At 38.2% G+C, this 16,580-nt stretch overlaps 1 protein-coding gene across 2 annotated transcripts; it reads right to left on the bottom strand.

The window, feature by feature from the left end:
• Positions 1–8,267: 8,267 nt before the first annotated feature.
• Positions 8,268–16,066, bottom strand: SPP1 (secreted phosphoprotein 1). 2 transcript variants are annotated; one of them, XM_045791599.2, is made up of 7 exons: positions 15,945–16,066; positions 14,748–14,812; positions 14,597–14,635; positions 11,635–11,715; positions 11,300–11,341; positions 9,983–10,261; positions 8,268–9,098 (listed from the first exon to the last, which is right to left on the bottom strand). In XM_045791599.2, the coding sequence occupies exons 2-7, from the start codon at positions 14,799–14,801 to the stop codon at positions 8,697–8,699; spliced, it is 897 nt and encodes a 298-aa protein (XP_045647555.2). In that variant the 5' UTR covers positions 14,802–14,812; positions 15,945–16,066; the 3' UTR covers positions 8,268–8,696. The 2 variants fall into 2 exon arrangements, with proteins under 2 accessions (XP_045647555.2, XP_045647565.2); XM_045791609.2 differs by lacking the exon at positions 11,635–11,715.
• Between the last annotated feature and the right edge of the window lie 514 nt (positions 16,067–16,580).

Raw genomic sequence — 16,580 nt, forward strand, 5'->3', positions numbered from 1 at the left:
TAGCAAGTATAAATGACATCATTTTAATTTTGGTTTTAACTTGTTCATTGTCAGTATATAGGAATTCAATTGATTTTTGTATGTTGATCTCAAATCCTACAAGTTATTGGAGTCATTGTTTAGTTCTAGAAATGTTTTGTAGGTTTCTCGGAATTCTCTACATAGAAAACCATGTTGTCTGAAAATAGTTTTATTTTTTCTTTTCTAATTTGTGTACTCTTTACTTTTTAAATTAAATTAAATTTATTTTTTCCTTATTGCAATGACTAGAACTTCCAGGGGTATGTTGGATGAAAGTGGTAAAAAGGGACATTGGGTTTGTTTTGCTCTTGTTTGTCAAGTTTTTTGAGGTAGATGAGATCATTGATTTGACACCTCCAGAGAGGCTCTGGAGGCACTGCCAAGTAGAGTCTGCCTGTGTTTTGGCCCATCTCCAAAAGCTTTGAGGCTAGAGGGTAGGAGCTATAGACCAACTGTTCCTTTGTCCACAACCCCCCGCCCCTGCCCCAATTCATATGTTGAAATCCTAACCACAATATGAAGGTATTAAGGACATGGTTAGCTCAAGAGGGCACAGCCCAGAATGACCTTAAAAAGGAGGCTCCAGAGGGATCGCCAGTCCCTTTCACCACATGAAGACACAGCAGAAAGATGGCTGTCTATGAACCAGAAAGTGAGCTCTCACCAGACACCCAATCTTCTGGTGCCACGACTTGGCTTTCCCAGCCTTCCGAACTGTGAGAAATAAATTTCTGTTGTTTATAAACCATCCCGTTTGTGGTATTTTTGTTATAGCAGCCCAAACAGACTAAGACAATAGGGTCCTTCTCTAGAAGAACATGTCAGCATCAGCACTTAATCCGCTTCTTCCCCAGTGTTAGTGTCTGGAATGAGGAAGAAGGTGATGTGTGGGGAAAGTCAGGCATTTGAGCTTTACTAGGGTTAGGCCACCCCTCACCTATTCTCACCTTCAAGAAATTGGGTGTATTATTTCCATGCAAAACTTCTGTACGTTTACTCAATAATTTATAAATAATAACTTCAAAGTATCACCTTGATATGTTCTAAATGATGTTGGTAATACTTAGGGCACCTTTAGGACCCTTATTTTGGATTTTTCCCTTAGGTCTGCCCCACATTCTTTTGGTGGTTCCTCAGAGGCAACTGGTCTTTTGCCTTTTTGGTTGCCAACCTATGCTTTCAATTTGACTAGATGACTCTGTTTAGCCACATAGGTTTCCCGGATTTATTTGTTTGCATCTTAAGGGTGGGGGCATCTATTCTTGGAGATAGGGACCTAATATGCAATATATAGCTGCCCTTTGGATTAAAATAACCACATTAGATTAGTCAGACATGAGTCTTTACGGTATTTGGAATAAAAGAGGTTAAGTCAAAGAGACTGCAGTTGAACGTGTAACATGTTAGTGTGGGCTTTGGGTCTGGGTGTTGCAAGTGGAGAGCATAATTCATAATGCTTCAGGATGGCAATTCACAAAATTGAGGAAACATAAAACGCTGCCTCATGAAACTGTGCCGTAGAAGAGTTTTTTCTTCAACCTGCACAAATAGGGTTTTTAAGTCCTTTTCTGAATGTTCAGTACAGATCCAGAACAGAACTGCTTATTTTAGTGATTTGCCTCTGTCCTGCTGCACAGGCACCACTGACTCACAGGGAAGTTTTGTCGTTACCGTTATAATTGCAATCAATCTTCGGAGCCACTGTTCCTAGAAGCCTGAAATACTGGGTGTGGGAGAGGGGGAGAGGCAGTGCCAGGGACCAGTCAAAAAGCACTCCGAATCATGGTTAGGTTATGCTACTGACATGGAAAAAGGGTGAAAAGATTGTCAGATTGCAACTGAAGGGAGTGTCTACAGGGTCATTAGGGGATATGTAGGCGATGGGACATAGTTTAAATATTGGGGTTTTTTTAGTTGTAAAAATATATTAATTCCTTTTCCTTGATTTTATATAAGAAGTAAACCATGAAGGAATTGCTCTGAGACTTTGATGTCAATGGAGGAGACATTATTTTAAGGACGTTATTCATCATACATTTTTGTATTCTGCTGGCTCTTTCCTCCTACCCCCAATTTTGGGAACATTTCCAAACCTTGACAAAAATTGAAAGAATAATACATTTTGCTACATTAGTTTCTTTCTCCTTGTGTACTCTGTGTGTGTGTGTGTGTGTGTGTGTGTTTTCTGAATCATTGGAAAGCAAATTACAAAAACCATGGCATATCAATCCTGAATATTTCATTATATATTTCTGAAGAACAGGGATGTCCATTTCATAAACATGATGCCATGATCACACCTAAGAAAAATAACAGTAATTTTGCAATATCATCTAACATACTGTGTATTCCAATTACCATGATTGTCACCAAAATGTGTTTTATAGTCTTGTTTCTTTTTCAGTCCAGGTGCCAAAGTTCATGGTTTGCTCCTGGTTATACCTCTTTAGGCTTTTAATCTAGAATAGGATAACACCCTTTTTTTTTCCAGGGTTGAAAGATTTAGAAAATAAAAATACAGGATGCTCGGTTGATTTGAATGTCGGATAAACAATCACTCATCCTTTAGTATAATATATACCATGCTTACACTAAAAGATGATTTTGTTGTTCATCTGACGTTCAAAAAAACAGTGTTCTGTATTTCATCTAGTAACTTTATTTTTTGGAAAGTTCAGGCCAGTCGTATCATTGAGTAACTCAATATCTGGGTTTGCTTGTTTTCCTGATTTGATTATGTTAAACATCTTTTTACAAAAACGTTTCATAGGGGATGTTGTATGCTTCTTATTGTGTGACGTTAGAAAGCAAACATCTAGCCGTCCCACTTGTGAAGCTAAGTTTGATTACTAGGTAAAGATGGTGATCACCAAAACTCTCTAGTTAGAAGCATCTTCTTGTTTTGGAATTACTAATTTGTGGGGTGAACTTCTAGGATGAGGGGAGCATCCTGTTGCCAATAACCTTTTGTGCAATTCTTTTAACACTCATTAGTGATCATTTCCTGAGTCAGTGTTGCACTGTGGGTTGCAAACTGATTTTCTAATTTTATCATTCCTCCTACATTTACTACTAGCTGGCATTCATCTGTAAAGAAGACCTTTCCTTCTTTTATGCTCTCTCTTATAGTTTCGCTATGTACCAAAGAAACTAAAAAAAATTCAATTTGTTATAATTCATTATGGCCATTGTTCTTTTTATTCTCAAATCACTCCAGTTTTGGCGAATGGAAATCCCCTTCAAGTTTGGTCTTTGGTGCCTTGGTTATGACCCCATTTTGTCTTTGAAGGCTTCCTTGCATTCTATCACTGAAGAGATTTCCCAGGCTTATTTTTTACTTGTTTTGCCCAAGGAGGGGAAATCAGCTTTTTCCTCCAAAGAGCCTGTGACAGCTATCAGTTTAGGGCTGTCCCGCTTTGTGGTACTGGATTGGACCCTGTGCACGTGCTGCCTTGGCCAGCTGGCACGATGGCAAGCTTTGTCAGTAGATGGCACTGGAGGGACGCTGCAGGAAACGGGCTTCTTTTGCTGGCTGGTGTCCTATCTTTCTGGTCATCAGTCTGGTGGAGCCGTGGAGCTGCTGCCAGCACTGTGCAAGAACACCCAGGGTCCCTCACTCTCCGGTGAGCTTTCCTGGCCCCTTGGCCTGCAGGGTTTTGCTCTGCAGTCGTGGTCAGTGGTTTCCTGCTTGCCAGCCTCAGCCTCCTGGTACTCCAGTGGGAAGTGTCCTGTTTGCCAGCTACAGCCCCCCAGCTATGGATCAGCTGTGGCCCAGGATAACACAGCAAACTTCTCTGCCATCCCCTGGGCTACAACTCCATTCTCTCTCATGAAGTCTGAACCTTAGTTTTGGGGATTAACTGGATTAATTTGGTGCATCCTAGGATTTGACCACAGTGTGAAGCCACTTGCCAGGAGGAAATGGGATGCTTGTATTCTGCGGCGGGCAGGGGCAACACAATCAATAAAGCCTGTGGCTGATGGTGATGAAGTGGCAGATGAAGCAAGAATAATGGGAGGCCAAGGGGTTGCTGCACCTCATTAATGATGATTTCAAGGATGGTGGTGTCTTAGCTTGTTTGAGCTATTGTAACAAAAATACCAAAAAAGACCTGGTGTCTTATGAACAACAGACATTTACGTCTCACAGTTCTGGAGGCTGGGAAATTCAAGACCAAGGCGTCCGTAGAGCTGGTGTCTGGTAAGGGCCTGCTTCCTGGTTCACAGACAGCCATTTTCTTACTGTGCCCCCTACCCCCACCCCTGCCGTGGTAGAAGGCGCCAGGGAACTCTCAGGGGTCTCTTTTGTAAGGACACTGATCCCATTCATGAGGACTCCACTCTCATGACTTAGTCACCTCCCAAAGGCCCTGACCCTAATACCCTCGTGTTGGAGATCAGGTTTCAACATATGAATTTTAGAGGGACAAGAACATTTAGTTTATAGCAGGTGATATGGGATCGAGTCTTCTCATGGTTAGAAAAGCTTCCCCACACCCAAGTTATAAAGTAACTCCCTCACGTATGTGTCTAATGTTTTTATAGTTTCCTTTTAAATTTACATCTCTGGTCTCTTTGGAGATTATTCTGATGGATAGTGTGAGATATGGAACCAGTTTTATCTTTTTCCAAAGGAATATCCAGTCACTCAACACCATTTACTCAAAAGTCTGTCTTTTCCCAAGTGATCTTAGATGCTGTCAAGTAATTTCCCTATGTACTTGGGTCTATTTTCGGATTTTCTATTCCCTTCCCATTCCATTTGTTTGCCGGTATGACAGTGTTTTTATTAGAGAGGCTTTATAGTCTGATTTAATACTTATTAGGGCTAGTCCTCTCTTACTGCTTTTATTTTTCAGGATTTTCCTTTCATTATTGTGTGTTTATTTTTCCATATGAACTTTATTTATTTATTTTTTATAATAATTTTTTATTATGTTATGTTAGTCACCATACAGTATATCCTTGGTTTTTGATGCAATGTTCCATGATTCATTAGTTGCGTATAACACCCAGTGCACCATGCAATATGTGCCCTCCTTACCACCCATCACCGGCCTATCCCAATCCCCCACCACTCTCCCCTCTGAAGCCCTCAGTTTGTTTCTCAGAGTCCACAGTCTCTCATGGTCCATCCATATGAACTTTAGAATTAGCTTGCGTAACTCTAGGAAAAAGCTTACCTTTATTTTAATTGGAATCACATTTACATATTACTTGGGGAGGATTGTCGTCTTTATGGTGTTGAGTTGTCCTGTATGAGAACAAATGATGTCTTTTGATTTCTTCAAGACTTTTTTAGCTTACAGAAGTGCTTTTCACTTACCGCAGTTTTTCTAATAAATTTTGGCACGTTTCCTTAAGTATTTTATCCTTTTTTGGTTTCTATATTAAATGACATTGTATCTTTTAAATGATTACTGTTTGCATTTTTGTATATATGTATCAGGTAAATTTTATATTATGGCACGTTTCAGATATTATTATCTTTAGTATTGATTCTTTGTTTTCTAGGTGTAGTATTACATGATCTACATAGAGATATAATTTAATTATTTCTCAAGTCTTATGCATCTAAATGCTTATGATTATTAGCTTTTTTTTTTTAAAGATTTTATTTATTTATTTGACAGAGATGGAGACAGCCAGCGAGAGAGGGAACACAAGCAGGGGGAGTGGGAGAGGAAGAAGCAGGCTCATAGCAGAAGAGCCTGATGTGGGGCTCGATCCCATAACGCTGGGATCACGCCCTGAGCCGAAGGCAGATGCTTAACCGCTGTGCCACCCAGGCGCCCCTATGATTATTAGCTTTTATCTCCAATACTTTGTTACATAGTAGCAAAGCAGAGGAAATAACTGCTTTATTCTACAGAGAATTGTTTCTCTATTAAGTAGGATGCTGGTTTTTGAGTTGAGGTATAAAATATTTCATCATGTTAAGAAAGTATATCTTAATTTTTATTTTATTTTTCTGAAATTATGAATGAGTGTTGAAATTTATCAAAGGCTGTGGTACATTTTACTATGTGTTCACAATTATTTCTTTTTTCCCTTCTATCATGATTTATTGTTGGGAGAGAATACTTTACCAGTACACTGATTTTGGGTTTAAGCATGTGACTTGCTTTAAACAATGGAATTTGATCAACAGTAGTCGTGTGTCAAGTTCAGAGTCCAAAGCATCATATGTTTCTGCTCACCCCTCTTGTGTTTCCACCTCTACCATCAGAAAGACATGCCCTGGGTAGTTGCTGATCCCAAATGGAGAAGCATATGGAGGAGACTTGAATTCATCCTGTAGCCTGAAGCATAAGCATCCCTGCCAACCCACAGACTGGTGAGTGAGAACAATGGAAATATTTGACATTGAAAGCCACTGAGATACTGGGGGTATTTGTTACTCACTATTTTCACCCTAGTAATAGCTGTCTAAAACAAAGTCCTTTTTGTCACCTATACATCTAATCATATAACATCTTTCTCTTTAGATCTAACTATATGATGAACTATAGGAATGAATTTACTAATATTGAAGCTTCAATGTCTGGGAATAAACCCCTCTTGATTATGATGCACTCTTTAAACTTGATTTTAGATTCTGTTTGCTGACATTTTATTTAGGATTGTTCCATTGCTAGTATGACTGAGACTGCTTTATAGTTTTCTTGTGTGTGTGTGTGGGTGTGTGTAATCTTACCAGGTTTGGGTCTCAGAATTATACTTGTTTCATAGAGATCATTGAGAGTTTTCCTTCTGTTCTACAATTTAATGGGATTGGGCTTATCTGGTCTTTGAGGGTTTGATAGAATTCCCCTGTAAAATCATTTGGATCTAGTTTTTATAGTTCTCGATAACTTTTTCTCTTTCTTCTATGGAAATCTGTCTACTTATGCTTTCCAAGTATAACAAAGTCAATTTTGATAAGTTGTATTTTCTTAGAAAATAATCCAGTTTACCTAGGTTTTCCATTTTATTTGCATTGAGTTGTGTAAAGTAGTCTCTTTCAATATTTAAAAACTTACTAATGTCATTGGTTATCTCCTTGTTTGTATTTCTGATTTGTTTTTTCTGCCTTTCTTCCTTTACTGGGTGAGTTAATGGTTTATCTATTTTGTTGTTGTTTTACAAAAAGTCAGCATTTGGATTTATCAGTTTCTGCTATTTTTCTGTCTCTACCTCATTACTTTTGCTTTTAAGTTTATTATTTCCTTCCTTCTGCCTTCTTTTGCTTTACTTTGTTGTTCTTTCCTAATTTTTAAGATGGGAGCTCTATTTATTTATTTTCATTTTTTGATGTGTTTGTTGCTGCAAGAATTTAAGGCTATGATTTTTCTGTGATCACTGATTTAACTATATTCTATTGATTTTGTGTTTTCATTATGGTTCTTTTTTAGAAATTCTTCCCCTTAATTTTCCCCCTTTTGTCCTAAATGTTACTTAATAGAGAATTTTAAAATTTCCAAATGGAATTTCTAATTTTCGAAAGAGCAGAGGAGCAAGACATGGAAGTAAAGATGCTTGCTCCACTTCACGCTTCCAGAACTTTTAGTTTTGAATGAAATTGAAAAGCTTGATTATTACCTGAAACTGCACTTAAAAATTTTCCAATAGAAGGGGACCGTTTATTATCTACAGGTGATCCAAATAGCTATGGGACAAAACTGCTATGGAAACTGTCAGTTTTTCATCCAAAGGCAACAAAGCAATAAATTTACTGAGCAAATTAACGGTGAGTGATGAGAAACAATAAAATTGATTTGTGATTGCAACTAGGCTTTCATTAGCTTTTATATCAGCTTTGTGAAAATTAGAAAAAGGTGTTCCCCTGGGTGTCAGGGTCCTGCATGGTTGGAGGATTTCTGGCTGAACATCAACCTCAACTTGAATCCTATTTCTTTAACTAGGAACCCTAGCTCAGCCCGAAACTGTACGGTTGATCCAGCAGACTCTGGATTGCTCTCTACTAAGTTTAGCAGGTTCATTAAAGTAGCAACTGATTGCTAAGACAGTACATCTTGAATGCTCTTACCACAAAAAAAAAAAAAATGATTAGGATAGAGAAGGTGACAAGATAGGGATGTTAACTAATGTGGTGGTGATCATTTTGCAGTATAAGAGTGTATCAAATCATCATGTGGTGTACCTTAAACTTACACAATGTTATATGTCATTTATATTTCAGCTGCAGGAAAAAAAGAGAAAAAAGAAAAGAAAGAAAAAAAAAGAAAAAGATGCTACCAAACTCATTATATTTGAGACATAAGATTTATTCACACACACAAAAAATAATCACAACCAAATATACACTAATTAAAAAAACAAAAGATTATAGTGACATAAAATTTTATATTCTTTTATAAGTGTGTAAAGTGTTTTGTTTGCTTCTACATAAATTTCTATTCATAAAAGAATAGCAAACATTACAATGCAGTGATAGCTTGCATTTCTTATATGAAAAGAACATAGACCAAACCCTGAAGCTTTTAATTCACAAGGGTGTTACCATGAAGCTACACACTAGACTAATGATCAAAAACAGGACCTATTTCCAGATCCATATACATATACATTCACCAACTAAGCTGAGAAATAAGCATTTCATATTCTTTCCCATCCTGCTACAATGTATTTTTTCTTTTTACTAAAAGCAGAGTAAGAAATTGCATTTTCTCCTTTTAATTGACCTCCGAGGATGCACTATCTAATTCATGAGAAGTGTGAAATTTCAGGTGTTTATCTTCCTCACTCTTGGAATCTAGGACAAGCCCCTTTTCATGGCTTTGAACTATTTGGCTGACAAGTTCACTGCTGACTTCAGAGTTTTCCTGACTATCAATCTCATGGGAATGCCTATCGCTCTCATCACTTGCTCTCAGCTTATACTCTCTGGTGTGCCTGCGGCTCTTGGTTTCCATACTGTGGTCATCCAGCTGACTTGTTTCCTGACTGTCTTTCGCATGGCTGTCCCCGTCGGAAGTCCCCCGCACTGTCTGGGAAAGAAGGACAGCATTGAAGTCATCTTCCATACTCCCACTTTTCACAAGTGATGTCAAGTCCTCCTCTGTAGAATCAGGATACTGAATCACAGAACAAATGGAAGGAGAATTAAATGAAGAGCCAGGGATGGGAACATTGTAATTCTGCTTTTTAACTTTTAGGCCAATTATACTGAAAATTGTCTAAATTTGGCTGAAGCAAAAAACAGGACTAGCAAGTTACTTTGGTTTTTTTACCGAGCCTTTTCACATATTCATCTTCTTAGTTTAATAGATACGTCATTATGCATATGATAAAGACTATGACGTAGGTCTCACGATTTCTGCTTTACATAAAGGGAAAGTGAATTGAAAGTTAAAAAGTCAAATGATTAGTAAGCAGCAAGGCTATGTGTCGAATTCAGATCCTTCGACTACAGATTCAGCACAATTTGCAACTCTACAGTTCTTCTTAGGTATTTAACTTCAAAACATGACCATTGTATTGTGAAAATAATTGCTGTTTTCCAAAGTTCTTTTCTTTAATCTAAAAAAGTGAATAGAATAAATACTTTATAGCCAGGATTTGGGAAATAATCATTGTGATTGAGAGACAAAAGTAGGGAGAATTGCATGGGCTTAACCATAAAATCACCAAGTGAAAAAAGGTTTTGTGTTCAATAGTCATAAATTAGGGGTGCTGGGGTGGCTCAGCCAGTTAAGTGCCAGACTTTTGATTTCGTCTCAGGTCATGAGCTCAGGGTCGTGAGCTCAGCGTGGAGTTTGCTTGTCCCTCTCCCTCCACCTCTACCAGTCCCCCTGCTCTCTCTTTCTCTAAAATAAATATGTTTTAAAAATCTTTTAAAAAGTCATAAATTAATAATGCTTACTGAATGAATGAATGAATGAATGTCAACATGCACACTCTGGTTTCCTAGAATCGGGCTCTAATCATAAATATCTGATGTGTCTGTTCAAGGATTTACCTGGACTTCATATCTGTGGGACTTCTTAGATCTGGACCTCAGTCCATAAGCCACACTATCACCTCGGCCATCATTTGAGTCTCTTGTGGGGACAGCTGGAGTGAAGAATTGGGTTGCTGGAAAGTCCGTGGGAAAATCCGTGACCAGTTCATCAGATTCATCAGACTGGTTAGAGTTGTCATCTACGTCATTAGAATCAACGGAATCCTGGCTATCCACATCGTCTCCGTCATCTTCATCCGCATCATCGTGGCTTTCATCGGACTTGCTTGAGAGGGTCTAAAAAACAAGATGGCCAGAAAAATTGGGGTAAGGGTTTTTATTTTCCCTTAGTCTTTAGAGTGCATTAGTCTTTCAAACTAATTTGGTTTCAGAATCTTTGCATTCACAACAATGTATTCAGTGGCTTCTAGGAGCAAAAGTGAGTATCTTCCAATTTCTTTTTTAACACCAGGATAAATGGAACCATAATCTGAGGTATTTTTCTTGCTTTTCCATAAATAATTACTTTCATAGACATTTTCAAGCCATATGACATTTCTTTCGATAACATTGTTTTTCCTTGTTCATATTAGACATTATTTAATTTACCAAATTCAATGATGAAATAAATACAGATACGTAATTGTAAATTATCCTTTATTTGAAATGAGAATTCTCGGGAGATGGGAGCATCCATATATTAATGCATGCATCAAAACCTAAAACCACCCCCTTATCAGCATGGATAAGCAAAAGCTGACTCCATTACGCTTATGTATAAACTGCAACTCAAATCTATCAACCAAATGAACCACTGAATGTCTATTAAACTTCCGATTAGCAAATATACTGGATTATTTATCTAACTTTCCTAATTAGAGATTCATAAAGAAAATAAATTTTAATTATCTCTTTAGCGAATGTATCAGTAGTCCTAATAAAAAGAATAGCTGTCACAGAAACCATTATGTTAGGAACAGAAATGTTCCCTTAGACAAAATCTTGGCTTTCATCAGCGTTATTAGATGCTTATCAGATATTAGATAAGACATCTACAAAATACCTTAAATAAAATGTTAAGAGGCTTAGTATTTCAAATAACAGACATTGGTAAACATTTCCTGCCACACTAAACTTATCTGAAGAAACCTGGTATTTCTGACGTTTAGTAAATACATGTTTTCTTCCTGAGCCAGTTTTAAATTGGAAATTTACTGTAAAATTTGCTAACTAGAATATTGTCAGAATCGAACCCAGGCCATGTCATCAGAGAAAGAGTGGCTTCTTTCATCTATCCAAGGCGTGGTCGGCTTCTGATTCACAGTGAGAACTCACCTTTTGTTGGAAGTCATCAGTTTCTTGAGAGAGCACAGTGTTCTGAAGAAGGAGGGACACATATCAGTTTACATCAAACATGTCTCACACTTTAATTCAAAAGTTAGCCTTTTCTATCCAAAGCAGGTCTCGTTTTGTAGCCTCTTAAGTAGGCGGCCTTGTAAGGGGGGAAAGGCCAACATAACCAGATCAACTGCTATCCTAAGCTCACGTTTACCAACAGGCGGGAAGGATCCATTTAATTGGCCTGAATGGCCTGCATGATGCTGGCTACTTTGTGTTGTTCTCTAAATGTGAGACATTTAATTCTTAAAATTAGTTAAAATGAAAAATACCTGTAGTGCTAGGAAAGTCTGCTTCTGAGATGGGTCAGGCTTTAGCCAAGTAGCTACAGCACCTGGGTATTTGTGGTAAAGCTACAAAAAATGTTGCATATTTGTCATTATTAAAAAAGGAAACATAAGATTTTATCACATAAGTGATACACTGAAAAAACAACTATCCTTCACGGATCTTGATGGACAAGCATAAGATGCCAGTATGTGGTCAACCAGAGCCTTAGATACCTCTTTTATCATTTCCTTTTTCTTACAGATTCATGTAATATACTCTTACATAGCACTTACTTAGGTCAGGCATCCTTTCAAGGTGATTTACCAATATTTATTCGTTTAATCCTCTCAACCCCCTGTGAGATGGGTATCGTTATCATTCCCATTTTACAGATCGGGAGAAGCTCAGCCACAAAGAAGTTAAGTGGTAGCGAGTGGCAGAGCCAGGGTTCAAATCCAGCCAAACTGGCTCTTCGCAGTGACGCATTCTGTGCGTGCTGAACACCGTGCGCTCCTGTTCTGTGCTCGCTAGCTGGAACTGCCCCTCAGATAAAACACATCTAAAGCAGAGGTGCCCTTAATTAGTGGGGATCTTCACTGTTTCCTCTATGGAACAAGGAGGAACTCTCTAAGGCTGTGCTGTCTGATACAGGATCCTCCGGCCATATAACATGTGGTTATTTCATTTAATTAAAATGAAATATAATTAAAAATTCAGTTCCTCAGTCTCACTAGCTACATTGTGAGTTCAGTTGCCACATGTGTCTCATTGCCTTCTGGGCGGACCATGCAGAAATATGATATTATTTTAATAGTAACATCATTGCACAAAAGTTCTATTGCTCCAAGGTGCCAGAGACGTGAATGGAATGGTCTTTCCTTTAGCCAAGTTATTTATCTGGAAAATGATTATCCTAGTGCAGAGGAGTGGAAATTGCTCTGAATAAGTGTCATCTGATGGGCTGTATCACCCAGAGCCAATCCGTTCCCATCCCTGTCATTGAGAATAAGAGCCCTGGCCGTTCCACAGGGTCCCTTTCACAGCCAGCCACCGGGTGGGGGAGGGGCAGGGAGGCGAAGGGTCAGTAGCACTTGGGGTTTCCTCCAGGGCTGGCTCCAACCAGAGCAACTTCATATTGGGCTTCTTTGAAAGCTTTTGCTGAAGGAAGGGGCTCCTTGCCTAAGCAAGATGTGAAACTGCTGCTCTAGGGAGTTACAAGTTTCCCTCTCTTTTTTCTTTAGAAATATATAAAAACGATATGTAAATATGGTATAACATATATATTTAATATATATATTTCCTGCTGCTACATGTAATATGGGCTCAGACAGAAGGCATTTATAAGTTAAATTTATGATTTAGAACAAGGTAATATGAAGACAATATAGATGAACAAAACAAACCCATTAACCCCCCCTAACAGTCGTTAACACTCACAGATAACCGACCTTCACCTTCAGAGGTATAGCCTTATACCTTTCACATATATCCTGCGAGCTCTGAATTGCTAGGATTCTGGAAGGTTGGGTTCTTCACTTCTCTACTAAATATAATTGAATAATTTATACTGTCATAGCTTTATGGGCCATATTTATTCTATGAAAAAGGCACCAATTCTTGCCTCAAATAGTGTAAACTCTATCTTTTCTGGAAATGTTAAGTTTTCTGGCCTATTATTGTGCTTCAATACTTCTTTTCTCAAATCAGTCGGAAAACAGACGTGCCTGTAGCCACCCACTTGCGCACCCAAACACATGCAGCAATACTTCTCCTAATGTCTTCGTTAAGCAATCTCCTTTCAGTGACCCCAGGCAACTCTACACAGGCCTTTATTCTGTTCCTCTGGGATTGAACTCCCTGTGCCTTTTGTCTGAGCTCCTCAGGACAATGCCCGTTTGTTGTTTGCTGGCAGTTTCTCCTGTTTTGGGGCATGTACATCTATGGATTTGGTCTTATGTTCGGTTAGAAAGTTGTTCTCTAAAGTCAGCTGACAAGCGAAAGAGATCCAAACAGCATAAAAACCTTTCTTTTTATAATGGGCTTCTTGACTAATATCTTAGGAAATATTATGAATATTATGGTCATACAAACTGTCCAGTGTGTGAGACAAATTTCAAACTTAGTAAAGCAAAAGATGGGGTTTTCTATGTCTAGTGCAGTATGATGACTCATGGAAAGAAAAAGTCACATGACTTCATAGAATTCCTTTTACATAAATGATAATGCGCCAGAGCATTATTTTATTATATAAAACAACTAGTTTGGTATTAAGAGCATTTATTTACTAGAAACTATACAGATCTTCCTCAACTTGCAATGTGGTTATGTCCCAATAAACCCATCGCATGTTAAAAATATGGTAGATCAAAGATGCATTTAATACATCTAACCTACTGGCCATGATGGCGCCACTTAGCCTACCTTAAACAGGCTCAGAATGCTTACATTACCTTGCAGTTGGGCAAAAGCATCTAACGCAAGGCCTATTTTATAATAAAGTGTTGAATATCTCATTTAATGTATTGACTACTATACTGAAACTGAAAAATGACATGGTTGTATGGGTACAGAATGGCTGAAAGCATTCAGGTGTTTACCTCGTGATGGCGTGACTGACTGCGTGCCTCGACTCTCTACCCCAGCATCACAAGAGAGTATTGGACCATACTTCGCGAGCCCCGGAAATGATCAAGATTCAAAATCTGAAGCATGGTTCCTACTAAATGCAAATGACTTTCCCACCATCGTGAAGTTGAAAAATTGTAAATGGAACCATCATGAAGTCGGAGACCATCTGTAACTGTACTTAATACTGGCTTAGGTTGAAAGCCGGCAGTCAATAAATACTCACCAATTAACAGCCTGACTATGAAAAGAAGTAAAATGGCAACAAATATGTTTGTGGTGCCTCCCATACAGCTGCTTAAGTAATGTGACTACGTGATAAACCTAAAAGATGCTTACCTGCTTTTCCTCAGAGCTCCCGGAATCAGGCTGCTTAATCTTTGAAACAGAAAAGATGAAGAAAGATTACAATGTGAATGTGTTCCTAGCCCAGGGGAGTACACAATTCATTCATTTTGAGAAATTTCCTTTAAGAGTCAGCTGTACTCACGGGAATGGCGAAGGCAACGCCCAAGAGGCAAAAGCAAATCACTGCAATTCTCATGGTGATTTTTCCTGCAAAATATTTTGTAAGGAATATTTGATTTCTTCATAGGGTAAAACGGTGATACCTCTTTATGCTACCACATTACAGAATCATTACAAATAAAATCTATTTTCTGTAGAATATTTTCTACCTTTTGGAGAAAACTTGTGTCTCAATCACTGTGGTCTTTTGAGTTACTATTCGTAACGCCTCCTCTTTACTCCATCTCTCACTATTAGGCAAGGGAGAGAGGAATCTCACAAGTCTATATTCGACTTCAAGAATTTAGAGTTCCAGGGATTATACCATTACTACCCGATAGCTCCAGCTATCTCAGCCTAAAAACTGATCACGAGTAATTTAATTAAAATAATAAGCTAGTGTTGGAATATTTATTTCTCAGGGAAGAAAAACACAGAAAGAAAATGAAACTATACAAAGACACTTGCTTTCTTCATTTTTCCAGCATGCATATTAAGTGCGATTTTTTGCTTAAATTATTAAAAAGTTACTACTTAGGAAAAATGAGGCTGTCTCAAATCTCAGTTATTTAAAAAAGACATTCTAGAAATTTGAAACAAAACCCAAAACACTGAAAATAGTCAACAACTTTCCCAGTGAAGATTATAAGTCTGCATAGTGTCATACAGATATTTTGGTGAAAAATTTAACAGCTGAATACAGAAGTAAAATATTCAGAAAGGGTTTTTTTTTCCCCTTGAAAATAGGATGGATACATTAAATCATTAAAGCATAGCATAATTATTAGCTTACATTACCACTAAAGATCCTTTTCCTTTTAAATGCTTCCACAGCCATTTACCCATTAAAAATAATGTATATACAGTCATTCAAAAGGAGCATAGAATTTTTCTTTTTGTTCTGACTGGAAGAAGGAGTTTCAGTTCTTTTGAGGACTGCAAGTATTTTTGAGTTATATAATTGACTGGCTTTCAAACTAACCAGTTACCTTTCCTCCAGGAAATCTGCAACGTATCTGGCATGCTCCATTAAAAGACTAGAACAGTGTATGTAAGTCTGCTTAACAGCTTTACAGTTCAACACTTTTCATTAGAACTTGCCCTTCCCCCCCGAAAGGAAGCCGAATGCCTAGGACAGCAATGAAGTTGCATGCCTAGGACAGAGGAAGCGCGGGCTTACCTTGCTCTGTGGCTGGCTGAGAAGAGAGCCCAGTCCTGGTTGATGCTGCACTGCTCGCCTTCTCTTCCTGCTGCTGACAACCAGGACCTCCCAGAATTTAAATGCTGCTCCAGACATTCTCCACCAACACAGGGAGGCGGAGAAATGTGTCATGAGGTTTTTTTGCCACTGCCCAACCCACTTGCTCCCACACTTCCCCCTCTGGTTTTTGTGGTTAAAAAACAAAGAAACAAATGCACAAACTACTCTACAGTTAAAACATTACTGATGTACAATATCATTAACTAGCTTTTTCATTTATGGGATTGGCAGTCAGCACCATGGAAGGGCATCTAGGGGTCCTGTAAAAAGGTGGGGAGGAATGACTAGTTCCTTTAGAGAGTTGATAATGTCTGAATTAGAAGGAAAGAGTATTAATATAAATCAGTCTTAAATAAAATGAAATGAAATAGATTTTTGTTTCTTTCAGGTTAAATAACAGATTAAGGTAGTATATGCAACCCAATTTGCCTCACAATTACACTTAACAGCTGCAAGGCTATTGTTCAGAGAGGCTCCCTCCACCCTTCGCTAGAGGCTCAGTGTGATTTCAAGTACGTAGCAGCTAGTCATTTTCACAAATGACATTACTAACAC

This window comes from Ursus americanus, chromosome 8 (assembly GCF_024610735.1).
Source record: "Ursus americanus isolate L20-20 chromosome 8, mUrsAme1.1.p, whole genome shotgun sequence".
NCBI classification, from domain to species: domain Eukaryota; kingdom Metazoa; phylum Chordata; class Mammalia; order Carnivora; family Ursidae; genus Ursus; species Ursus americanus.